We start from the raw sequence: 26,586 nt of genomic DNA on the forward strand, positions 1-26,586 counted from the left end.
CAAGTCACTTCGAAGTGGGCTCTACTGTCATTTTTTTATCCCAGTCTCCTGATTGCAGTTTTGATAACACCCACCACATGGGCCACTACAATGTTGAATTAATTAGTTATTTGCCACTTTTGGATCTCCAGTGCTCTGGATGGCGCCTGGCACAATATGGGCACATTATAAATGTTTGTTGAGTGAATAAGTGAAGAACAACTTTACAAGCTTTTCCCCACCTGAGTAGTGATTGGTCATGAAAACTTGATGGGTGTGGTCATTGACCAATCATGACACTGTATGGTGGCGAAGGGCACAGCCCGCAACCAATAGCTGATGCCTGCCTGGCCCAGCCAGAGTTCACTGGCCCTTGAGGAAATAAATACAAAAGTGCAGAAAGCAATAGAAATGAGCTTTTATTTGTAAAAAGTTACAAAATGATATTGTACAAAAATAAAGTCTGTAGCGAACTTTGGTTGGATAACACAAACGACCGAGACAGATCAGAGAGGTCAGACCTTCCAAAGCAGCGTGCTCCTTTCTGTGTCAAATGCTGATCACAACAATAAAGAAAAAAAAAAATCACAAACTTTACCCTTCTGCGGACTTGACGGAGCAGCTCGCTCCCATTAGAACCTGCTTGAGGTGTGTAGATGACGCTGAGCTCTGAGGGGATTCTCGCGAGAGCTGGAGGCCGCCTCTGGACCTGGGAACATCAGCTACCACATCTGCCAGGATTCTCTGAATTGAACAGAGGATCCAGAGCCACGTCAGAAGTGTGCCCAGTAGCTGAGGTGGTCGCCATTTTGAGCAGGAGATGGTGAGAGAGCAGCGCCTACTTCCACTTCCCAGTGCCACGGAGGGCGGGGCTGTCTGGTAACTTTTTACCTCTGGGTTGCTTTGAAAATTTGACATGATTATTTGAGAGAGGCCAATTGGTCATTTTATTATTTTAGATCTGTCTTTGGGGGAATAGCAGCCACAAAGGTAGTGATACATTAATTTCTGCGTAAAAATTCCATTCATAAAATGTGTAACAAGCTCTAACGCAGGACCCAAGGCATGGCCCATACGTCAGTTGCTGGACAGGCACACTGCGGGGGGCGGGGAGGGGGGGATGAGGTGGTGCGGCTCTCACCTTCTACCTCCTCTCCTCTAAGCAGTGAGGGTGGGCCTTTAGTGTGTCCTGCGGTCAGCCAGATGTCTCTTCCTGTCTCTCTCCCTAGAACCGTCTGGGTTGGTAGCGTTAGCAACTGTTGAGCCTAGGTGAAAATGAGCCCAGGCTAAGGACAGGGAGGACTGCCTCTCCCTGCAAGCTTCGCCGTGGGGCTCTTGCCTGTGTGACCTCAGGGAGGGGACAGATGGGTAAGAATGGAGGAAGAGGTGCCACCAGGTGAGGATAAACCTTGGCTACTCAGCAAGGTCCTTTATCTTAGGTGACAAGTCCAGGACTACCCAGGGGGAGCTTGGCCTTCTGTGCATGGGGTTCTCTTGCCGGTGTGTAGAGGAAGAAGAACCCAACACAGTGGACAGTGGAGCGCGGGGCCCTTTTTGCACAGCAGTGGACAGAAGATGAGCTGTAAACAGGTGGCAGTGGCACTGGGAGAGGGGTGGGGCTGAGACGCCCCTTCAGACATTTTCCTTCCACAGATTAAAAAGTAGGGGTGTAACTCAGTTGGTGGCTACAGCTGTCTGGCATGGATGAGGGCCTGAATTTGATTCCCTAGTGTGCAGACTTGGTGTGACGGCTGTGATACCAACACCAGGGGAAGCCGGGGGTCAGAAGGCCAAGGTCATCCTTGACCAAGCTGTAAATTCATGGTCAGCCTAGGCTACAGGAGACCCTGTCCACAAAAAGAGAGGGAAGTGCTGAACTCTGGGGCAGTTAGTTACAAAGGTAAAGTAAGTGATTTTTGCCTAGCGAAAGAAAACCCTCTTAATACTTCGAAGAGCATGGACCCTTGGTCTCAATTAATATTTCCTTCTGTCACCTTTCTTTGTATTTTGTATTTTGTGAGCACATATACTTTGGCACCTTTGAAAAGAGACTTTAATAAATAAGGGAAGAAAAGAGAAATTCATTAGTGAATGGTAATAAATAACAATAACTTAAATCTCAATAAATATCTTCTCTATATCTCTGTATCTGAAACAGATGCATTGCATCGAGTAGCTTCTCTGGTCACTGGTGACCACACATAAACGGAGCTGTGTATGTAACGTCCGTCTCTGTAAACCAACGGGCCCCGGGGTCTCCCTGGCCGGGGCAGCAGGGGCTTTCCCCGCTAGCTCTCCTACGAGAATGCTGCCGAAAACCCACAACTCGCTTCCTGTTTCCGAGGGCATGAAGGAGATGCCTCCAGGTTTGTTTCTAAGCACGAGGACAGCCTTTTGGGTTCCTAGCCAATTTCTTCCTACCCGACGCACTGTGTTCAGAATCAACCACCAAGCGTCCCCCAAAATGCTGCATGTAGCAAACCTCAGGCCTCAGTTTTCAAATTCAAATTTTAAGTCTCTGCTTTTGTCCCCACCCCCGCCCTTTCCTTTCCAGGGTTTGAATCTGTTGAGTGACAGGAAAACACATCTTTCTTATTTTCAGCAGTAAAATGTAGTGACAAGAGGTGACACCATTTCCCTGGTGTCTTCAGACACGTGAAAAATGAACCAACCACAGGAGCTACACTGGCTTGGTTCTTGGCGAGCATCCGCGCCTCGGACGACCATGGACTGTATCAGATAAATGCTGGCAACAGCTACGCAGGGACACCAGCCCTGAGCTTCTGGTGACGTCAGCTGCCATCCTGGAGTGCTCAGAGCGCTGTTGTCACTCCTATCCAGTTTTCTTCAGCTGGGCCTTCTACCAGGCTCCCACTTCCTCTTTCTTTTCTCTTTCTCATCTTCCGCCTCCGCCTTCTTGGTCCTTATCTTCCGCTCTGGGCAAACATTTCCTGGGAACCTTGGTCCCTTTCTTCGCACCGTAGCAGGAATGCAATACACAGCAGTCTCTGGAGCCGGAGTCAGATACATCCACACCGTTTAGCGGAATGCTTTCTTAGAATATGGTAAACCAGGTTATCATCTAAAAACGACAGGTCGTCATCGAAGGCAACCGGTCGACAACATGCCTGGCCTACTTTGTCACTCGCTAGTCTTTTACTTCGAGATAGGTTTTTTAGTATTTTGTCATACATTGTCTCGGCTGCATCACAAGAGCCGCTGCAGTATCGAAAGATCAGTTCCTCCTTGGTTTCGTAGCCCAAACCCAAGTCAGTGACATTTAAGTGTATTGCAGTTAAGACACACCCCCGACTTTTGCCCCTCTGGCCTCTGCGTCCTTTCCCTCTGGAATTTTCTGGGCTGGCAGCTGCGGCCTGCCTGTTCCGCTCTCTTCGAGGAAGCGCTGCCACTTGTTTATCTGGTGACCTTTTCAGTCTTTTAATGGTGGCTTGAATAAAATCCATGACGTCATCGAACTGCTCAGGATACTCTTCAGGCATATTGGCTGTTCAACAAAACAGAAAGCGTCACATGAGAACAACAGTGATCATTCCAGACAGTCCTCGAAGTTGCTGGAATTAAGTAGGATTGGACTCATAGCAAAATGATCATCCATTTAGGCTAAGTGTTCACATTTAGGCTAAGCTCTAGACACGAAGGCTAAAATGTACTCTCTAACACTTTGCGAAATATTGGTGCCTAAGGAGAAGAGCCATGTGGTGATGGCACAGTTCCCTGTGGGAAACAAATTTTCAAGTGTGACTTGTTCATGTCATTGACGTCTGCTAGGTGTAGCAAGCAGACACATGACTGTAACCAGGTGGACACCTAAGGCCTATTTTATAGCCTTGGATACAGCTCTCACTCACTGAGATGCTTTCAAATGTTCCCTGAAATGCAGTTTCTGGGCATGTGCCCCGACACCTTGATGCCCTGGTTTTGGGGAGAAATGGAGGTCCTTGTGTTTTTATTAAGTTGTATGTGAGTATTAGAACAAACTGAGACATCAGGTCCCGGATGCTGAGGAAATGTGACGTCTCCTGGCTTTGTCACCGTACCTGGCTAAGCAGGGCTGAATTCAAACAGAGCATACAAAGATGTCTAAAATTCAACTCTATTTTAAAACCCATCCCCCCAACAGAAAAGTAGATCATGTTTATATTTCACTGACACACAAACTCTAACAAAAGAATAGAATGATTTGAATCGAAAAGAGAGACCGTTGGGGACAGATGCAGCCTTGGGTCCAGAGGTGAGGCTAGTCTATGTTACAGCTGCCTAAGGGCTCCCACCGTGTGGTTACAGCAGGACCAGGGATGCAGGGCTGGCTGTGAGCTTTAGGGAGATCTCTCGGAGGACAGATGAGGGTGGAGCAGGATGTTTAGGAGCACTGGGAGACGTGGCTTACAGTCATCTGAGAGTCTGAGTGTTCCAGCACTGGCCTTGGATGACTAAGGGAACAACAGCCATTGGGATGGTTTAATGCACACAAGACGGTGGGGAACCTATCCCCCACCCCATTCCTTTTGAAAATCAGGTATTAAGCTTTTGTGGTCATCTCATCCCATTTCAGGCAATTCAGTAGGTTTTGGGTTATATGCGCTTTAGAAAAATGTACTTCATAAGGGGTTTTATTTATTTATTTTTTTGGCAAGCTCAGGGGTAATACATTATGCCTATTCTACCTCAAACACTATCATAAACCTAACGTATTTAATTGTTAAAACACAGCAAGTATGTGTGTGTCTGTGTGTGCGTGTGTGTCTGTGTGTCTGTGTGTGTCTGTGTGCGTGTGTGTCTGTGTCTGTGTGTGTCTGTGTCTGTGTGTGCATGTGTGTATATGTGTGTCTGTGTGTGTGTATGTGTGCGTGTGTGTGTCTCTGTGTGTGTGTGTCTGTGTGCGTGTGTGTCTGTGTGTGTGTGTGTGTGTCTGTGTGTGTCTGTGTGTCTGTGTGTCTGTGTGTGCATGTGTATGTGTGTGTATGTGTGTCTGTGTGTGTGTATGTGTGCGTGTGTGTGTGTCTGTGTGTGTGTGTGTCTGTGTGTGTGTATGTGTGCGTGTGTGTGTGTCTGTGTGTGTCTGTGTGTCTGTGTGTGTGTCTGAGTCTGTGTGTGTGTATGTGTGCATGTGTGTGTCTGTGTGTGTACGTGTTTGTGTGGTGTGCTGCTAGGTAAGTGCCTAGCTCAGCTACTAGATTTTATACACACAAGCACCCTCAGTGTGATACATAATACTGGAAAGACTGGGAGCTGGAGTCTTGAGTGCACCGCTGTTCGGCTGCTTAAGTGACACCCTGCTTCGGTACCGATGTGAGCCCCTCTATCGCTTGCCTAGAAACTAACCTGGCCCCTGATTCACCTCCCTTCATGTACTTCCAACTCTCTTTCTGGGGTTGTGTGTACATGTTGGTGTGCACACGGGAGCAGGTATGAGTGTGTATATGGAGCAGAAGTCATCATAGATGTCTCCCTCGGCTGCTCTCCATTTTCTTTTTGAGACTCAGTGAAACTCACTGACTGGGGACACAGGGACCCTCCCATGTCTACCTCGCTGGCACTGGGATTGCAGGTGTGTCACTGTCCTGGGGCTGAGCCATCTTCTCAGCTCCTCTCACCTCTCTTTAATCTATTTTCCTCTCAATGGCAAACTCTTAAACTCAGATCACTTCCTTTCTGTCCAGAATGCTCCGAAGTTTGTCGGTTCCCCTTATATAAGAGCCAGAGACAGGCACACAGACTTCCTGGCCTGGCTTGTGCCATGCCCCAGCCCTGCTTAGCTCTGACCTCATCTACTTCTCTTATATGGGGGACATCAAGTAGAGTCCCTTTTCTCTGTCCAAGGCCACGCCAGTACTACCACAATCTAGAGCACATCTGTGGGGCATGTTCTTGTCTGTCTCTCTGTCTCTGTCTCTCTGACTCTGTCTGTCTCTGTCTCTCTGTCTCTGTCTGTCTCTCTGTCTTTCTCTTCCTTTCTTTTTGCTAATTTGATACAGAAAGACCCACCCTGTGAGTGGGGGGATCCTCAGACACATGGGCCTGAGCCATATAAGAAAGGAAGTTGAAGATGGGTCTGAAACCAAGCCAGGAAGCAGACTTCCTGCATGGTCTCTGCTTCATTTTCTGCCTCTAGTTCCTGCTTTGCCTTCTCGCAGTGATGGACTAGAACCTACAAGATGAAATAAACCCTTTCGCCTGCTCCCGCCCCCCCTTGCCGGGTGCTTTCAGTCACAGCATTTACCACAGCAACCGAAAAGCGAACCGCCATACCTCCCCCCCCCCTCTTTTCTAATAACAAAACAATGCAAGTGTCTCTAAATTTGGCCAGATGTCCTCAAGCCTAAATCATCCAGGGTTAGAAAGAAGCACAGCTCAAACAGGCCTCTGTGGGGGCTGCCTCTGCCTGGACCACAGCCCTTCACAGTACTCTATGCCTCTCCTACATCTCCTTTGAGTGTATGCTTGATCATGAGTGGCCCAGTCCCTTGCTGACCTCTCTGTTGGACATGCGGGTCCGCTGGAGTCTCCCGTCCTTCCCCGCGTGCTAACACACTGTCTAACCTGGTCTTCTTTGCCAGTTCTTCCACATGGTCTCTAAGAGGTTGGCAATGAAAAGATGTTTCTGTGGTTGTTTTTGTGAGACAGATTCTTGCCTTGTGGTCTAGGCTGGACCACATTTTGTACCCAGGCTGACCTCTACCTTGAGACCCACTGAGGCAGGAACTGGGTAGCAGTGTGAATGCGGACCTTGAGAAGGCAGTGAGGTCACAGACAGAGAAAGAAAGTTAACTTTTCAAGGCGATACTAATGGCTTGGGGAGTGGGTGGGGGGGGGGGGGACAACTGCATCTTCATGAAATAAACGGCTATAAAAATTTAAGAGTCTGAAATGTTCAGAGTCTAAAATATCTTTGAGCCTGAGATAACTTCAATTTCAAGGGGAGCTGGTGAAGCCCCGAGCAGCATTGATACTTCAGGCCCGAGAGGTGAAGAAGTATTTTACTGTCCCCTACTCCCCACAGTCTACCCCAATGGCCTCTCATCCATGTCGTCCTCAAGAGGAGGAAGGGACACATTGTCTGCGCTGGACCAGAGAGAGCTTGCCTGGCTCCCATCTCTTCAGAACTCCTTCCTCACAGCACTTCCTTTAGGGAGTTTTCTTTAAATTATTTTCTTTAAATTATTCTGCTCTAATGTGGAAAAGTACTTATTTTAAAAATGACCTGACTGTACTTTTTGCTATTTCTGTCACAAATAAATTAATGAGGAGAAACTAAATGAAAGTATGTTTAATTATAAAAACTATATTTTCCTTTTCATTTGTAAAAAAAAAAAGCTTATATAGAAATCCACACTTCTGAGATGATATATTTGAAGTGATTAATTAAAATACAGTGGTGCTTTTAATTTTTTTAAAACAAGATTTTGTTTAACAAATGACTCACACTATGGGGTCTCTGGCTCTATTTAAAAATTCCTAAGTAGATCATTAACTTAGGAGCCTGGGAAGATGAAAAGTCAAGATTGATTACTAAGCAACTGAAGATTAATAAAAAATGAGGGCAAAACACAAAAATTCGATAGAAGTTAACAGTAAAACTTTGCAGTTACAGGGGGAAAAAATCAAGTTTTCTGGTTTCAGAAACTCGTGAATTTACATGTGACACTATTTGAACCAATATTCCAGTGACATATTTGGCTTTAACACCTTTGGTTTTCTTAAGAATTTTCATTTTCCAGACCTTGCTACTGTACAGATTTGTCATAGGCTGTGTTCAGCCGATATGTCATGGGATGCTGAGTTAGGTCGGCATCTGGGATAAACACTAGATGATGATGATGATGAGGATGATAGTTCCAAATCTAATATGGAGCAAATATTGTGTTATGTGAGACGTAGTTATATGCCATTATGAGAAAGAGACAGTTTAGTGCTTTTCCTCTTAAATTCCTCTTGCCCTTTCCACAGAACTTGGGTAGAACCTTGGCTAAAAGCCTTCTTGTTCATCATGAATCTACACCACAGTTACCTACTTCAAAGCCATACTTCTTACAACGCTCAGAATGAATTCCAGTGTAACCTACAGACTCTGGGTGAGGGTAGCCAGTGCTATTCACATGAGAGGCATTGCCATGCTAAAAGAGGAGGCTGTGCATGCGTGGAGGCAGAAGGCAGGTGGAAAAATCTCTGTACTGCCCTTTCAATTTCACTGTAATCTTACTTAAAAGTATAAACAAACAAAAAGTGAGCCAGGCAAGGTGGCGCATGCCTTTGACCCCAGCACTCCGGAGGCAGAGGCAGGTGGATCTCTGTGAGTCTGAGGCCAGCCTGGTTTCCATAGTGAGTTCCAGGACAGCCAGAGATACATAGTGAAACACTGGAAACACCACCACCAAGAACAACACAACAAGAAAAGGCTTTCCTGTCCTTGGGACACTCTGAGTCAAGAAGCTAAGCTGAAGAGCATCAGCCAGGACCCCTCTTTTTGATGAGAAACCTCTCTTCTGCATGGATGCTAAGGTGGGATGCTATTTAATCACCACGTTCAGGGTTCACATGACTCTTTATTGAGCTAAAGGGTATTTCTTTCTTTCATAGTCTTAAAAAAAAGAAGGAACAACATATTTATATGGAACACTTTACATATGTAAATTGTGGACTTAAGAATTAATAATTAGAGGGATGGCTCAATGGTTAAGAACACTGTCTATTCTTCCAGAGGTCCTGAGTTTAATTCCCAGCAACTACGTGGTGGCTCACAGCCATCTATAATGAGATCTGGTGCCCTCTTCTGCTGCACAGGTCTACATGTAGGCAGAACGGTGTATACGTTATAAATAAATAGACCTTTAAAAAATAATTAGAAATGAGGATAAAATTTCGTATTTTTAAACCATAAAAGAACTCATTTTGGGCTGGAGAGATGACTCAGGGGTCAAGAGTACTGTCTGCTCTTCCAATGGTCCTGAGTTCAATTCCCAGCAACCACATAGTGGCTCACAACCATCTATAATGACATCACGTGCCTCTTCTGGTGTGCAGGTGTATATGCAAGCAGAACAGTATATAAATAATAAATAAATAAATCTTAAAAAGAAAAAAATAACCCAAGTCCTAATTTCTGGCCACTGAGTTTCACTCACAGAGACAGCCTCAGGGTTTGTTTTGTTTTGTTTTTTGTTTTTTTGTTTTTTCTCTGTGTAACCACGCTGGCTGTCCTGGAACTCATTTTGTAGACCAGGCTGGCCTTGAACTCACAGAGATCCTCCTTCCTCTGCCTCCCCAGTGCTGCAACTAAAAGTGTGCACTCCCCACCACGCCTGGCTCTCCCCAGCCTGTTCTTAAGAATTCCACAGAAACTTCTAGACTTGTGTAGACAAATAACATCCCACCTTGAATTCAGAGGCCCACAGTTGCTTGAACCTTCTAGGATGTCACTGAGTCGTGGGGAGAGAACAGGCTTGCGTTTCTATTATGCCCTATGCACATTATGTCCTGTACATTGCGTCCTGCCTGTGGCACAGCATGTTCTCACCCTATGAAGAATTTCCAGAACAGCAGCTATAAACACATCCTTACTAATATTAATGCTGCAGTAAATACTTGCAAGCCACAAAACAAACCACAATTTTAACAAACAAAAAGCAAAATAAAATAAAAGTCATGTGACTAAATAGAACAGTGAAACCAGACAGGTCAAAAGACTTGGGTCTATATTTTGGAAAATATGTCCAACCGAAAGCTAAAGTTTTGAGATATCAAAATCCTCAGTTGCTTTAAGCCATCCTTCAGAGTGTAACCAAATATTTTGGCATTGTTCTGTTTCAAATATTTTAACTCTGATGTGTCCTTTGTATAAACAGTGTTATTTAAACAAATGAAACCTTGTACCAGGGCATGACTCGGGGAACAAACTGCTCAGTGCAAAGGCTTTGTCTCCCTTGATTGTGGAGGAAAAGTAGTAATGTCACCTTAAGAACCAAGGACTGTGATGGCTACTATTTTGCAAAGCCAACTGCATTTTATCAGAACAATAGTGAGGGCTCTGAGCATTCCTTGTAACAGCTAAGCTAAAAACTTACAAAATTCAAAGTGTTATCTTGGTTTAGATGGTTAAAATGTCAAATTTTTCTTAAAAACTGTAGGTCAACCATATGTTAGCCAAAAGGTCACTCTTTCTTTCTTTCTTTCTTTCTTTCTTTCTTTCTTTCTTTCTTTCTTTCTTTCTTTCTTTCTTTCTATCTTTCTAACTGATAGCTGTGTGTCCGTCATGCTGGCCAGGATGGCATCTCAGCCTTTTAGGCTGTCCTGTCTGTATCCAGGAGGAAGAGATAACCCAAGGCTGACCATAAAACATGGCTGTGGGACTCCACTTGGGGACTGGACTCCGAGATTCGTGAGGGATTCTGCAGCTATGAATGTTCCAGGAAAGGGGGAGGGGTTGACCCTAGCACTGTAGTGGCTCTATGAAAGAAGAGATTTTCCAGGCCAAACTCACATCTGCCAAGTCCGCTATGGAAGGCACAGGCTGATTGTGTGGGAAGACCTGCCTTCCTATAGCACTGGTAAAGCCTCCAGCTCCCGTCTGGAGCAGTTAGGACAAACTCAGGCTTAGGGTTGTGCTGGACTCGCAGCGGGAGATGTGGCCTAGCTGGCCATACAGTCAAGAAATCTGTGCCCGCAGGTCCTTGCCTGGGGCAAGCACTTCTGGTGATGCTGAGCTTAAGCGAGGTGCTGTGGAGTGCTGCTTCGAGGCTCCTGAGACACTGAGCAGTCCGTAGCACAGAAGACTCCCATGAAAGACTGTCCATAGGTGAGGGGGAACGCTGCAGGGAAAGGGGATTCAATTTGAAGTTCTTAACCTACCTCTAAAGCAGGCAAAGGACACATCGCTCTGTAGACCAAGTGTCTGAGAAATAGGAATTCTCTCTTGCACACATGTGCAGAGTTATGCCTGTCTACACACAAACACACATGAACACTTATTTCCGTGAAGACACCAGCCTAGGACCAGTATAATGTCTCCAAAATGACTAATGCCACTTTGTACCTTCCAGAAAGGTTCAAACACAATTTTCTTTCCCTCACTTTGAAAACATATTACAAGAAGTTCACGGCTTGTTATTACAGTAAAAAGTCTTCATTTACAATATTTTCTTAAGTGATGTCTTAGATAATAGCTTCCCCGACACAGAATCAAGACGGAGCATTTTCTTAGTCTCACAAAGAGAGAGGGGGAAATGTGACAATACTGCTGCCAGCCTGGATGGGACCGAACATCTCTGTACATCTCCCTATGGACTGGGAAGCCAAGGCTAAGAGAGAACATGTTAGGGCAGGACCAGCAGTCAGTAAACATAAATGTGGCTGGTTTGGCTTCAAAGATCAGTGTAGGTCTTGTCCTGCATGCTGCCTTTTTGTTACTAAATAAAAATTCTACTAGCTTGCAGCTTTTCAAGTCTGGTGACAGAAAGAATTTAACACAGAAACTGAGGCAAGAGATATGTGTGTTTTAAGACTTGAAACAGGAATTGGTCAACACACCTGCTATGAGAGAAAAAAACAAACAAACAAAAAAACAAAAACAACAGTATGGTAGATCCCCAAGTTAGGCTCCCATGGGCCACAGAGCAGAGCAAAGACTGTCTGAAAAGGGGAAAAGCCTTGCCTTTTGGGGCACCTTTCTCCTGTCTTGTTCCTGTGTATCACTCTGAGGCAGATCTGCCAATTCCCCAGTCGCAACCGGAACCCTAGCAGGCAGCAGTGGGGGCAGCTTCAGACAGAGAGGCCCCATGTCCGGAAGTTTCTCATACTCCACCTGGCACCAGTGACCAGGCTCTTGCTGCAGAGCTGGAGAAGACAGAGTCTGCGATTCCAGGCATGGGCCAGTGTCTGACCAGCGCGTGACCTTGGACTAGTGTGGCTTAGCCATCCTGAGGTCAACTTGCTGTCCTAAGGGGCTCTCCAGCTCTGTAGCCCTAAGATGTGGCCAGGCTGAGCCTTGTCCGGAAAGTGCTAGCAGGCATTGGCTCCCTGCCACCTATGCAGGACGCAGCAGCCAGCTCAGGCACCACTGTCGGACCCCCATCCCCTACACTGTGAAGCCCCCCACGGGAGGTATTCTGGGTTCTAGGCGGTCTCTCCACTTTACCTTCTGGCTCAGCTGAACCTGTCTGTGAAATGTAAAATAATCCTTGTCAATCTTCTCTTAAACCAAGTTACATCCCAACCCCTTACTGAAAAGACCCAGAAAGATATGTAGGAAGGACCCTGTATTTGCACTAGCAAATGCTTTGGGTCCAGGCACTGTCAAACCTCAGTTTCTACCTGTAGAAGAGTTGGCTCTATGGGCCTCTGAGAAGACGTACTGAGCCAACCTGATCTAATCTGTCAGTCTCTGCCACTCAAAAGTCAGATACTTTCTTAAAGATGTCAAGTTTATCTGTTTGGGTTGTTTTTTTTTCTGTATCAACTCTGTCTGAGTCATTTCCAGATCGCTACTTCAGTGCCAGAACCACTCATGGCAACTGCCACAAAGATGGACAGGGGCAGTGGGTGCCCCACAGCTGGCCCTAGACCTAGAAGGTCATTTGTCTTCTTGCTTGCCTTTTGGGGACCTCTGAAATGTGTGACAAGGGTGTGGAAGAATGTCCAGTGCTCTGAAGAGCTCTGCATAGCTTTATCATTGTGTGCTATCTAAAAGGCATTGTTTGACCACGTACTTGAACTAATCCAAAACAAAACAAAGCAAAAAAACAAAGAATGCTGGTATACCTTCCTTCATCTAAGTACCTTCCTTGCCTTCCTGTTTTGGGTATAGAATAGATCATCCAGTGAGAGCTGCTCTTGCTTAACTTATGTTTCTGAAACACTCAGCAGCTAAGGCAAATTCACAAAGCCATCCGGAGCTTCTGCAAACTGACTCTTTTCTCATGACCAATGAGGACACTGGGGGTTTTTTTTTGCACTGTAAAAAACACTAGTGCTTCCTTGTTGGTGTTATTTTAAAGCATTTCTATGCCACTTCAGAATATAAGAAAAGAGCCCATGGCGAGTCTTAACAGCCACTTTGCCCACCGATATGTCATTTTGCTCTGACCAACATGGCACATACTTAATAGTTATACAGAGTCTGAGCTGTTAGTCTACAGCTCAACTAAGAAAACTTAATAATAATCACCCATGAGTACATACCAATAAAAACCCACTTGGACAGCAGAATATTCATTTCATTACTCATATTCCAATTGCTCTGATTTCTATGTATGTGGTCCACACTTTTATTATAGTTGTGATAATGATTTTCCAGGAGCGCAGCATGGCTCCCCATGGAAGAGTGACCATTCTCTGGCTTTTAAGTCAGGAAAACACCCGACAGGGTGCCCATTTGTTAGCTAATCCATGGACACCTGGTGTGAGCTAAAAGCACTTGACAGCTAGCAATAAATATCCTCACACTAATGAGTGCTCACCATGAGCTCTGGGGGAAAAAAAACCCAACAACGAGTGACAAAACCTTAACAGGGGAGGGTGAGAAATTACACAGTAAAGTTAATTGTGCAAAAAAGCCACAAGGGAAAACAATCCTTTCTGGCGCTATCAGTGACAGGTGACACTGGGGACTTAGGGAGAGGCTTCGGAGGAACCTCATGGCAAGTCTTTACTTCCTCTTTCCTGAAAAGTGCTGTTCTAATCCCAATGGCCACAGGACCTCAGATAGCATCTCCGGTCCTTGGATCTTTCAGGGAGGGAGAAGAGGCAAGAAGTGAATAAAAGTTATTTTGAGGGCCATCGGGACATGGATGAGAACAAGAAGAGACCAAGAGAAGATGGCAGAAAAGTAAAGAGGGTGAAATTTAAAAAGCCACCTGAGCTGGGTGTGGTGGCGCACTCTGCCAGCATTTGGGAGGCAGAGGCAGATGGATCACTCTGAGTTCGAGGCCAGCCTGGTCTACAAATCGAGTCCAGAATAGCCAAGGCTACACAGAGAAACCCTGTCTCAAAAAAAACCAAACCCAACAACAACAACAACAAAACCAAAAATAAAAAAGCCATCTGATCTGTTTGGTGGAGTCCTCTAGTTGGTTCAGTTCTCAACCTGTGGGTCTTGACCCCTTTGAGGGTTGAAGGACCCTGTTCACAGGGGTCACCTAAGACCATCGGAAAGCACAGATATTTATGTTATGACTCATAAAGGTAGCAAAACTACAGTTCTGAAGTAACAATGTAAATAATTTTATAGTTGGGGGTCACCGCAACGTGGGGAACTATATATTAAAGGGTGACAGCGTTAGGAAGGTTGCAAGCCACTGCTGCCGTTGCATACGAAGAAGGAGTTTCTACTCTGTGAATGAGCTCACAGAAGCCTCAAAGACTTCAGAGAGCCAGGCACAGGTATTTGGAGATAACTACATTTGCAAAACCTCAATGCTGGAATTCTCCTCCCCGCAACTCTCTCTCATGCCATCAGACGAGTCACGTGCGAGTGTCTTACGGTCCTACGGAGTGTAGTCTTGTGTGGGGACGAGAGTGAATATGAGCTAGCTCAGGCTGCCCCAGCTCAGACCCTGATTATGTGGTTCCCCTAGAACCTCTTCTCCCCACGATGTCCTAAGGCAGGAGCAGTCAACTCCACGGTTAGGTCAAAATCAACACAAGCAAAGCTTTGAGCTTGGAAGGAATGGAAACAATGGTTCTGTGAAACCAACACACTGTGCCTGTCCTTCGTCAATATGTGTATTGGAAGCAGGGAACAAAGACCGCTGTGCATCTTTAAACAAAGCATAGGGGATCCAGGCATGGCTCTCATCATAGGTTAGACTCTAGAGCATTTTCTACAAAGGAGAGACCTCTGTCCAGGCCCTAGCTCAGTGACTTGCGGGCAGACAGAACCATCAGTCTTGGGGTGTGTGCTGCCTCTTCTGTGTTCCTAGAAATACCTGACAGTGAACAACAACAGACTCAACAGACTGCCACAAACAGGATTGTTCTTGTTTTCATTTGGAGGCACATGTCCCCTGGGAGTATTACAAGAAAGTTTCCTGTTGCACTGGGGTTGGGAGTAGTTTTGAGGGGGTTTGTCTAGTCCTCAACTTCCATAGTTGCTGTGCCCATGACCAAGCCAGTGATGGCCCTGCTGGTGGTCCCTTGCCTTTTTTTAGCCCTTCTGGTTCCTTACTGTGTAAGGCGCCCTTCACACTCATTTTCCTGACTTCACTGGGATCAGTCTCCTGTGCCATTCAGTGACAACTGAGACACAGCCAATCTGGGATCATGTGGTAGATCTTAGGTGCTTCTGATTTAAGGTTATAGCACTGAAGAGCAGAGTAACTTTTGTTTGCAGATACAAGACATTTACTTGCATCTAATCATATAGAAACAATCAAATACATTCAAATTGAGGGGCAGTCAGGGAAAAGATAGGCAAAGGAGTCTCCTCCCCCCCTCCCCCAGTGTCATGGGTTGCATTAAAGAAGAGCAAAGGAACCAGACATTCAAACGCACCTTGTGATTCTGAGGTTAAAATAATAGTATGAAGGAAATTATCCCCAGGACTGATGAAGCTGGAATACGTGTTAGGTGAGCACATCACACTGATGTCAAACTTCCTGATCTCGTAGCTGAATTGTCCTTGTGTAAGACATTGTATTGGTTTTGGAAGATATATGCTAAAGTACTTAATGTTGTAACTTTCGTACTGCATTATCAAACAGCTTGAAGGATAGAAAATGAGGCAAATTCCTCCAAAGAGACAAAACTTAGTGAGAGGTGGGTGAGTGGCCATTATTCTACGGATGCTACTGAGGGAGGGGTCTGCCTGAAGAAGCCAATTAGTACTCAAGCATCAGGCTCCATGCTTCTTCCTGGCCAGGCACTGCGGGCAAGCTAGGGCTTTCTCCACTTGTCTATTCATTGTGTCCTCTTATAATTCAGTTCCAGAAGTGACATTTCCAATGCGGAGTGCCTATCAGCACATATATTTGAGCTATAAAGTCAGATTTTTTCTGATCAAAAAGCTGCTTTATCTGGCTTCATTAGTTTGAGAGTTTTTTTTTTTACAGGGATTAAAGTGAAATTGGCAGGTCCAAAGTTTTGGTATTTGTTTTGTTTTTACAAAGTTATGTTAAGAATATATGTATAGTTCCCAAACACCCCACCAATGACATATAACTACTTAAACTCATAATGGAAGAGTGTAGATATCCCTCTCAAAGTGTACAAGAAATAATTTTTAGTATTGATAATTTTCCTGCATATGCCTAGTGAGTATAACAGTTGGAGTTAAAAGCCCTCTCCACCAGGCTCCCACAAGACCATGAACTGTTAAAGCCTTGCTTTTTCCAGTTTTACTATTTCCTTAAAGCTTCACAAATGTAGCCTTTGTCTCTAGCTAGCCACAGTAGGAGTCGTGTCCCAGTGGTGACCCACACTTTGCTTCTGAGAGCCAAATCCTGTCCCTGCTGGCACTTTTCTCCATCTGAAGGTTGCCTGTTACCTGGCAACGTGAAGGTTGCCTGTTACCTGGCGACATGAAGGTTGCCTGTTACCTGGCAACATGGAGTGATGTGAGAACAAGTGTTTCCCAGAAGGCCTCTCCAAAGTTTGGAGCAGAAACCCAAGTTTTTGTCTCCAGTGTGTGCTAGTGTGGGGTTTGAGGTAGTTATGTTGCCCTAGACCTCCTCGGGCCAGAAAAAATCAGAAAAGGACCAAGAGGAAATGTGAGGATATCTCTTCATAATTGGCTTTCCTGTGCGATTGGTAGATTTTCAGCTAAAAGCTTGTATTATTTTTAATCTACTAACCCAGCATCACAGTGTATTTGAGCTTTGAAGAAGAAGAAGAAGAAGAAGAAGAAGAAGAAGAAGAAGAAGAAGAAGAAGAAGAAGAAGGGAAGAAATAAAGAAAAGAAAAAAAAAGAAAAGAGCCAGGCATGGTGGTGCACTCCTTTAATGCCAGCACTTGGGAGGCAGAGGTAAGTGGATTGCTGTGAGTTCAAGGACAACCTGGTCTACGTCTAGGACAGCCAAAACTACACAGAGAAACCCTGTCTCAAAAAACAGAACAAAATAAAAACCAAAACCCCAAACAAACAAACAAAAATGAAAGAAAAGACTGCTTTGGGAGATAACCTTATTCAATAGAGGTCAAATTAACTTGCTTTTAGGATATTAACTTATTTGCACCAAGCTAGGCTACTCATTGGATATCCATTGGACACTAACTTTAGTACTGAGTTTATGTTTATTTATATGCCCTGGAGGGTGAGTGGGTTGATTTGATCATGTTCATGCCTTGAAGATTTTTAAAAACAAGAGCACAAAACTACAAGTGAAAAATTTGCTTATGCCGAAAGCTTCACTCTCAAGGAGCCAGCTAATATTTGCCACAACTTGGCTGTGCAGCAGAGGCCACTTGCTGTCACCTGCATGCCATAGAAAATGGGCCAAACTCCTAGATTTAGAGAGAGCACTCCACAATCATCTACCAAGACATCTCAAAGTTCCCCTCTCTTCAGTGCCTCATCCAGCATGTGGCCACTGCTCTGTCTCCCTCTCTTGTATGTCCAACTACACCTCCCCTTATAGCATAGCTACAAATTCCCTCGTGTGTGGGATGACCCCTCCTTTTCCTTGTAAATGGCCACCTTTCAACCACCTCTCAAATCCCCCTTCCTTGTACTTTTTCTTGTCTTGTTCTCTATCCCAGTGAGTTCATTGCTAGGAATTCTTGGGGGTATGACTCTAGCCAAAGGATAGATGTGTCTGTCTGTCCTCTGACAACCTGCCCACTCACTTGTCCACCTGCGTGTCTGTCTACTTGATATAAAATGGCTTCTGAGGGAGATCAAATGATCAATTTGTATATAGTAAGTGTTTTCATTAAGCCAAGGCCACAAGTACCTGGTAAGGAAGGTCACACATACAGTAGGAAAGGAAAATAGCAGAAAAACTTTCACTTTTGTGTCAGCTAACATTGAGCCTTTTGAGCATAATGCTTAGGCTGATGGGCCAGTGCAAAGTCCTATGGCTGGCCAATTAGAAATGAGCCTTGATAGCTCTTCTCTGGACAGAAATTATTCAGGCCTGAGGAAGAAGATGCTGGTTGCAGCTCTCAGTGTCTCCTAAAGGAGTCATCCTCACAGATTTTAATTTCAAGGGCCGCTTTCCAAGTGCCAGGTCCTCTTTCCCGATTACATAGAGACTTGACTTTCTTGCATGCCAGGCCAGCAAGCACTCCACCAGCTGACCTATAGCCCTGCCACAACATTTTATAAGTAATTTCCCAGTTGGTTTCTAATCACATTCAGCCCATGCTGCCCTTCACGCTTCATTTTTGTTAACCAAATGTGTACATCCATGGAAGGATGCTCTATGGGGTCAGAGACATCTCTGTGTCCTGGGTAATAGGTATTTGTGGCACACATTATTTCAAGATTGAGTATATACACTTAGAATGTAAAGTTTTAAAACTGCATGTATTTTGTGCTTTTAGTTGTTAAACAGAATGGTAGTTGAGATGTGGAACAAAACTACAATGAAACAACCTCCAATAAGTTCTGAAGGTCTCGCGCAGTCAGCTGGTTTTAGTCATTAGGTGAAGACCACCCAGCCCTGTAGAGTTTCTTGCTTCCATACAAAGTATACTTTTGTGGTCTGAGCAAACGCTGGCCCCAGAGTCTGAAGACCTGGGTGCTGTCACCATTCATACCTGGCACTTTAGACTTTACCTTTTCAGTTCGCAGAACCAGAAAGCTTCTATTTTAGCTTTAAGATGACATGGTACCTGTATATTCTGAATTACAACCCCCCATGCTAGCTCGACTCCTTCTTTGGAGAAGAAAAGGCAGGAAGAGAAACAAATGAACAAGAGGGGCTGGAGGCAAGTCTTGTTTGCCTCCAAAGGTAAAGTGCAAGTCAGTTTCTGGGTCAATCAAACATGGTCCTGGGGCATTTATTTTTCATGATAAGCAAGTCAGTTATTAATTCTATTTCCTTAGCTCAATGCTATGTGGGGATGGTTAACTTGCCTTCGACCCAGTGGGACAGATGCTTTCTCAGGGTGTGTGGAGGTCCAGAGCCCCTACGGGAAGTGTGCAACGACTGTTAATGCGACAAAAGTTCTTCTGCAGGATCACTAAGTCCCAAGCACCCAAAGGAAACTACAGGGACCAAAATTTATAGCACTTTTAACTTTTCAAATGCAATGCAACGACTTGATGTTTTTCGGCACCGGACTTAGCCAGTTGCACCATGTACAGTGCAGGATATAAATGTCAGCGCTGTGGCAGGGGTGGGCTGACACCAGTTGAATATTTCAAGTGTGCACACGGTCATTATTTTGCCTTCCCTGTGCCGACAGCTTGCTACTGAATTAAACATACCTGGAAAGAAGTCAGTTGGCTTAGGACACAGCCCAGTTTCTCTTTGGGTAATTTCTCTGCCTACGCTCTACTGGGTCTTTCCATAGACAAAGCAGAATTGGGTATATTCTGTTGTCTTGAACAAAATCAGTAGCCGGAATCTTGTCCACAGATGCTTTAGTATCACTTGTGAAAAGAGAAATAATTCTTCCTCACATCCCAGTGGGCTCCATGAAGTCAATGGAATTCAATGCTATTTTGCTTGCTTAGAGGTCCATGACCCCACAGAAACATAGGTTTTCCTAAAACATTATCAAGGTTTGATGACACAACAACACTAGACCCGCCTGGAAAACATCTAAAGGTCCACCTACCCAGGCTACACCTCAAACCAATTATATTAGAATCCCCTGGCATGGGGTCCAGTATCAGTAGCCTTTAGCATCCCTAGAGGACTCTGGTCTCTTTTTATGAGTCTCTTCTCAAAGGATGGGTAGGACAGGAGTGTGGAGACCAAGGAGCAAACCTGGTAGCTATTGGCACCTGGGAGAAGGAAGGCTTCCCTTTTGTGGAGGGTTAAACTGTTCACACTGAGTTCTAGAGCCATTAACTTGTAAGAATTAGTGGGAGGCTCAGCTTAGCAAGCCCAGGTAGACAGGATACTCATACAGCAATTAACCCCCATGAATGAATTAGCTTGCAGTCAAACAGTCATTGCTCTCTCCAGCGACATCTGAGTTAGAGAAATATTATTATGGGCCACTGTGTCCCTGTCCCCCGTTGGCCTGCTCTTTTGGAATGACAACAGCGGAGAGGGCATTTAGAATTTCCATAGGGGATTTCTATCTGTACACCCTAAGCTCGCTACTGAGGAGGAGTTGCAAAGAGTTTAAAGAGGCGTTCACTCAGTTATGAGATGGGAAGTCTTTGGACACATGCTTGAATTTCAAGGGGTCAACTGTGTTCCTTTTTAAACCACAAATCACTCTTGAAATTCTTATAAAATTTTACATCCCCTCCTTTTGGAACTTGTGCAAGAAGTTTGATTTTGTTGTTAAAATTAAACGCAAAGCACACATGCCATTTCATCCTTATTTTCTAGTCCAGGGTCAAGGAGTTTGGATGATTCCAGTCCTGGGGCTGACTCAGGCTAGGCTGCTTCATGACCCTGGTGGTCCTGACCATAGTGCAGTTCAAGTGCAAAACATCAAAGTCAATAATCCTAAAGGGGATGGTGGGGTTGGTTGGGAAAGAGCATTTTGAGATTGTATCAACTTTTCTATTGCCACGTTGGTTACCAAGATACCTTTCCACCCTTCTTGTAACGTGTTATCGATCCATCTCATTTTACCCAGATGGTCCCCAGAGGAGTGGAGCATAGGTCTTAGCAAATCAGAACTCTAATTCTTGCTTCTAGAACACGTTAGCTTTTGAGTAGTAGATCACAGATTTGTTCTTAAGCAAGAGTACCCTGTCTTGTTGTTGTTTTGAGTTAGTATCTGAGGTGTGTACTGATGCCTGTTCGCCTTCAGTTCAGCTTGCACTTATCATCCCAAAATCTTTGTACAACAGAACTCTTTTCAACAGGTTTGACATTGGGCAGATGCTAGCTCTGGAAATAGAGGACCTTGTGTGTTTTCTCTCTGGCTGGGTTTTCACCAAAACCCCCCTCCAACTTTGGGATAAAAGTGCAGAAGAAAGAGCCCCAGGATGTGTTCCTAGAGGGGCGGGGAAGAAAGGGCGCAATGTGCGTGTGCTTAGGCTCTGGTGATGGTTGTGGCTGTGATGGTGGTGGTAGAGGGACATTTGTTGATGGGAGTGATAAAGGGACACCATAGGATATCCTTGGCACTGGACAAAGGACCCAGTGTCACTCACAAGCAAGGCACCTGGGGACCCTTGGGCAGAAGTACCCTTAAGGGCCCCAGAGCCCCTCCCACTTAGCATGTCGAGGTGTGGATGGGTACAGCCTTCGCTGCTGGCCACTGGTGGCTGAGTGTGTGCGGTGATAGGGTGCCCTGGGGTCCTCTGATGATGCCCCGGGGGTAGGAACGGTTCTTACAGTCGCTGGTCAGCGCGAAGGGAGCGCGGCGGCGGCCGAGGGAGCGGTCTTCGGTGGGCACCTCGGGAAGCCTCTTACCGGCGGGCAGCGGGAAGGCGGACGCGGTTTGAAGCAACACCAGGCAGACAGCCACGACATCCCATAACTTCATCTTAGAGTCCCGTCCGGAGGCGGCACCTGCGCGGGCGAGCAGCGGGGTGAGAGAACTGTACCAAGCAAGTTGGATAGGCTCTGACGCCCAGGACCCCGGCGCTGCTGCAGAGCCGCCTTCCCACCTCTCTCCAGCCCTGCTCCCAACTCACCGCCTCTCAACTCGCTCCGCTGCAGACCCGCGCTGCCCCGTGCACCCGCCTTTGACCCTAGTCTCCCGCCAGTCGCTCCTTCATCCCGGTGCCCCCTAAGTTCAGCCCTCACTCCCTACCGGGCTGCTGCTGACCTCTCCCTAGCCCTCCAGCCTGCAGGTCCCGGAGGTCAGATTTTGGACATAAACTTATACCACAACTCCTAGGCCACGGCTTCTACTGGCGCGCAGCATTCCCTCCACATTCCCTCTGGGTGGGTGGGTGGATAGCCCCCATGCCGCTGTCTTTGCCAGGCCCTCCCCACCCCCCGCCCCCCAGCAGCGAGCCAGCCTTTCACAGAAGCAAGCAACAACAAGCTTTATCTTTGGGACTAAACCAAGCTCACCCCTCCGTCCCAAATTGGACCTCCCTTCCAGCTAGGGTACAGGGTGCAGGCCCTGCCAATTACCCTTCAAACATCCCAGCTAAATGAGCATTTTTGTCACCACAGCAAGGTCAAGTGGACTAGCTGACTTTGGCCTGCATAAAGGTGTCCCGGTTAAGTCACTTTACTTCGAAGCATCTACTTGGCCTAAAACACCAGTTCCACTCCCGAAAAAGGCCAGCAAGTGCCCAATAAAATATTTTTACCGTTGCTAATAGGCAGGAAAGGCACTTATCTTGAATTTTTAAAAAACCCTCTCTGGTATACCCAAAAATACTCTTGATTTTATTTTTGCAGCTTTGTGAAATTTTGGTTCTAATCCCTTTCCTCCCAGCAGAGATGCTGTCTTTCTGTGCCCCTAGCTACATCAGGACCATAGTAAGAATCCTGGACACCGAGTCCTTTGAACTCTTAGGCCTCATGTCCCTAGAAAGGAGGGCTATTCCGTCTGGGGTGAGTGAGGTATAAAAGAGGGCGTGTACACTTGGTGGTAAATCCAAAGAGATGGGGGTGGAGGGGTGCAACATTTCTCCATCACTTATTGTTCAGGAGTTGGGGGACCACGGCCTGGAGAGCATTCTCAAATCAGGAATTTCAGGCATTTGATAAAATAGACTTGACATTTTCCACGGGGGAGGGCAAAACAGTTTCTAGGCACCCCCCCCACACCTCCCTGCACTTTTCCCATTAGCCCCCAGGCATTTGCTTCTTCTTTCTGGGGTACAGCCCTCCAGTCCCTCTCAATCTCCACCCAGAATTCCAGTCTAGGCTCCTTGATAAGGCCACCAGGAAAGCGTTTAATTCGGCTGCCACCTCCCACCGCTGTGGAGACGAATTCATTTTCCATCCCTTGGGCGTCTGCTTCTCCGCAGCTGTTGGGTTCGGAGATGGAGAAGCTACCGAACCACACAGCTCCGGGGTTCCGGCTGTGCGGGCTGGTTTGTACACCCAAAGGAGGGAAAAAAGACGCCTCTGGGTCCCGCCTGGCGCGCAGGCCCAGGAAAACTCCCAGGCAGGGCAGAGAGGCGCTTTGCGAGTGTGGAGCGGGGAAGGCGAGGCCTCCCGCCTCCTGGGTGCTAGCACTGCCAGCTCCCGGGTGCGTGCGAAATGGCTGGCGGTCGCGAGCAGCAAGGAGGCGCGGGGTTAAGGCGCCGTCCCGGATTGCCGTGTCCGCCAGCAGGAAGCAGGGGAGGCACCAGATTTCCCTTCCGCATTAAGAGGGTTTTCCCTTTTTCCCAGTTTGGCTCACAGAAGACTTTCAAATTGGACGTAGAAGCCTTCGATCAAAAGGGTAGCGACGCGGGCAAAGGAGGAAAACACTGGAACATTCACTCTCCGCCTCCTTAGAGGAGGCTTTCCATCTCATCCTAGGTCGAGAACCTCGGGCATTCCCAAAGCGTTCCCTCTCTCCTGCCTCTATCTTGAGACGGAGTGAGCGCACTCTTCGCTGAGAGGCACCGAGTCCGCTGCTCTCTCAGCCGCTCTTTAGTTGGTGGCATTTGCTTTTCCCCTGGGCAAAAATGGGACGTGGGTCTCCTAGGAGGCTCTTCCCAGGAGTCCATCTGGGCCCCGTCCCAAGGCATCCCTACATATCTCTTTACCGCTTTCAACTCTAAAGCGTCGGCGTGACCTGTCCCCGCCACGCCTTGGCCTTTGCTGTGCGCGCGAATAGCTTAAGGCACCGGTTAGTGCACGGAGACTCAAGCTTTCACTCCGAGACTGGTTCTCCTAAGTGAATCCTGTTCTCTCTTGGGCTGGTTCCCTTCTGCGTCCGGGACCAACTCATTCCTGTAGGGCAAAAGGATAGCGCTGCGCTCTTGGGCACCTGGTGGGACTCAGGACGTGGGGTTAAAGGATGTTCAGGAAAGCCGCGGTAGTGACTGCCAAACCGCGGCTCACCGATTCTGAGTTCCCGGCACCAGGGGGCACTAGAAACCGCTCAGGCCTTGTAGTTCTCGCGGCCGGAAGGCTGGGTTGTCATTTTTAAAATATAAAACCTAGAAGACCGTGTCTACCATTTATCCCCAAACTAGCTTAGGGACCCATAGGTGTCCTTACATGAATCCTCACTTTTTAGGTTTCTACTCTTCGGTTGCCTTCCCCTATTTCCCTTCTCCCCACTTCATCTGAGGTGGTTTCTTGGCAACCTGTTTTTAGACACCCTGATCCTCTCTCTGTTGCTGAGACAGCTTTGCAAAGAGTGATTGCCCCCGCCACCTGTGCCCCTGTGCCTTTTGAGGCTGGCAGCCTAGAACGTCTGTTTTGGATTTGCTTTCAAGACTTGGTGGCGAGGGAGGAAAGTTTACCACAAACTCTGGTGTTTCCTCTAGGGTCCAGGCAGAAACTGCTAAAAAGATCTGTTGCCTTTATTCACAGTGCTGGATGTACTTGCCTGAGAATGCATTTTCTTACCACTCCCTTATAACTGGCCCAAGATGGATAAAGGGGAAAAATATGGGATGCTTTCCGAAAGCATGCCAGAGGGTGATCCGTTTGTTAGAGGACCCAGGGTTGAGTGCTAGGCCCTGGAGACCTCGAATCTCTTGTAGCAGTGGGCTAGGAACGCTGCAGGCTTCCTGGACACTAGACACTTGTCACTTGTTTAAAAGACACTTCCCCCACCAAAGCTCAGAGAAACGGAGGGCACGGTTAGGGCAAGAAAGAAACAGCAAATCTCTCTTTGAGGGCTTGGTGGGAGGAGGTGCACGGGTTATGAGGTTAGTATTCAAAATACGCAGGAAGAGTGAGCCTAGCGCTCTCTATAATATAGTCCCTGAAAGGACTGGCAGAGTTGCGTTTATCCCTGTCAAACAGCACAAACTTGGCGAACTCCAGAGTTAGACAGCCTTCCCAGGACGCGCTCATAGGCCCTGCAGGTAGATTCTGCTACAGGCAAGATTCCAGGCTTGGGGGTGGGGGTGGGGGCGGGCGGGGGACCCGTTAAAGTCCCTTCCTACTCCGAATCATGGGTTCCTTTTCCCTGGGTAGGGCTGGTAATCAACCCATTCAAGAGTCTGCCTCGAAGTGGCACAAAGTAGTGCGTGGGTAGGGTGGGGGAGCCTTGGGGAAGAGACGCAGACCGCCAGAGAGAAGAGGTAATTAAAATAATCACCGTGAGGGCCTGGGGAAGACCTAGAGAAGTTCCCAAGAGTCTTTCGAGACAAAATCCCGAGGCCCAGGCTCTGTAAGGAGCCTTCCGCCCCCCCACCCCCAATCTCGACCGGCAAAAGGGCATTAACAAAGTACTAGCAAAAGACCCGGGAGAGTAGGAATGTCGCTTTGCAAAAATCTCACTAGAGGAGATGAGCCCTCTATTTTTAGGTTCACAGTACCTTTGCAAAAAGCTCCTTCCCTGGCCTTAGCTTTCTCACAGAACAGACCCAAACAAGCTCAACAGTAAGTTACACTCCGAGCTATGATAACGCTGCAGTTGCATTCTGCAAAAGACGCTGGCGATAGTGGGTTAGTAGATAGCCAAGTCCAAGCACGGTTCCAGGACCTCACAGGGCAGCGCCCTATCGACTGGGACAGCGGAATTGCCCCTTCTGGTTTTTCAGGGTTCCAGGGCACCCGGGGCTCTATCTATTTTTTTTTCCCACGCGGAAAAGGCAACCTACCCTCCGCAAGGCTAGCCTCTCTCCAGTTCAACTTGTCTCTCGAGCTCCCGGCTTTACACTTAGTCGCCCCCTTGGGGTCCAGCTGCGCCCTTCTGCCTTCAGACGACACAGCCGCCGCCCTCCGGTCCCCTCTCCAGCGCCTTTCGCCTCTTACCTCGGATCCGGTCTCCGTAGACCCCCAGTTGGACATTAACTCCAAGTGGCCCGAATCCCAGCCAGGAGATCCATCGGGACCGCGGACAGGAGCGTGGGGCCCCGCCCAGAAGATCAGGAGCAAGAGCACGCAATCCAGGGGTCGCGCCGGGCAGCGAGGATACGCAGGAGGCGGCGGCCACCGTGCCAGTTGCCGCCGCCGCCGCGAGGAGGGCGAAGGCTGCCGACACCTCCCACACTGGCCACCTGGACCCCAAGAAGACTAAGTCTGAGCAGCGACCCCTGACTTGGCTGAGGGGTGGCAGGGTTGCGAGCAGGGCGCTCTGGGCTGGATGGAGCTGCACAGGGCCTGGGCGCTGCGGGTGGCTCAGAGGCAGTCGCCTCACTCTGCACCTCCTCGGGGCGCGGTGGCTGCGAGTATGAGGCGGGCCTGTCTGATGATGCCGAGGTCTTGCCTGGAGATCCGAACGAGACACCACGTCAAACCGAGCTGGCAGTCCCTTGAAGACATGAGGGCGCCAGGAGCGCAGGCTGGTCGTGGAGAGCCCGGGCCGGAGGGCCGGGGTTGGGGAATGGGGGGCGGGGGGGGGGCGCGGAACCGGGAAGGAGAGGGGAGGGGTCCGGAGGCAGCGGCGGCCTGGGCGTGGGGGAGGGACGGAGATCCGGGAAAGACGCGCCGGAGCTGTGGG

At 47.4% G+C, this 26,586-nt stretch overlaps 1 protein-coding gene across 4 annotated transcripts; it reads right to left on the minus strand.

Annotated features, from left to right (window-relative positions):
* Positions 1-379: 379 nt before the first annotated feature.
* On the minus strand, positions 380-26,586 carry GDNF (glial cell derived neurotrophic factor). 4 transcript variants are annotated; one of them, XM_084781470.1, is made up of 3 exons: positions 25,899-26,586; positions 21,480-21,578; positions 380-3,484 (listed from the first exon to the last, which is right to left on the minus strand). In XM_084781470.1, the coding sequence occupies exons 2-3, from the start codon at positions 21,550-21,552 to the stop codon at positions 3,000-3,002; spliced, it is 558 nt and encodes a 185-aa protein (XP_084637596.1). In that variant the 5' UTR covers positions 21,553-21,578; positions 25,899-26,586; the 3' UTR covers positions 380-2,999. The 4 variants fall into 4 exon arrangements, with proteins under 4 accessions (XP_084637596.1, XP_084637595.1, XP_084637594.1 ...); XM_084781469.1 differs by having other exon boundaries at positions 21,402-21,578; XM_084781468.1 differs by having other exon boundaries at positions 25,745-26,058.

The sequence above is a fragment of the Acomys minous genome (assembly GCF_964271855.1).
Source record: "Acomys minous genome assembly, chromosome: 5".
Lineage (NCBI taxonomy): Eukaryota > Metazoa > Chordata > Mammalia > Rodentia > Muridae > Acomys > Acomys minous.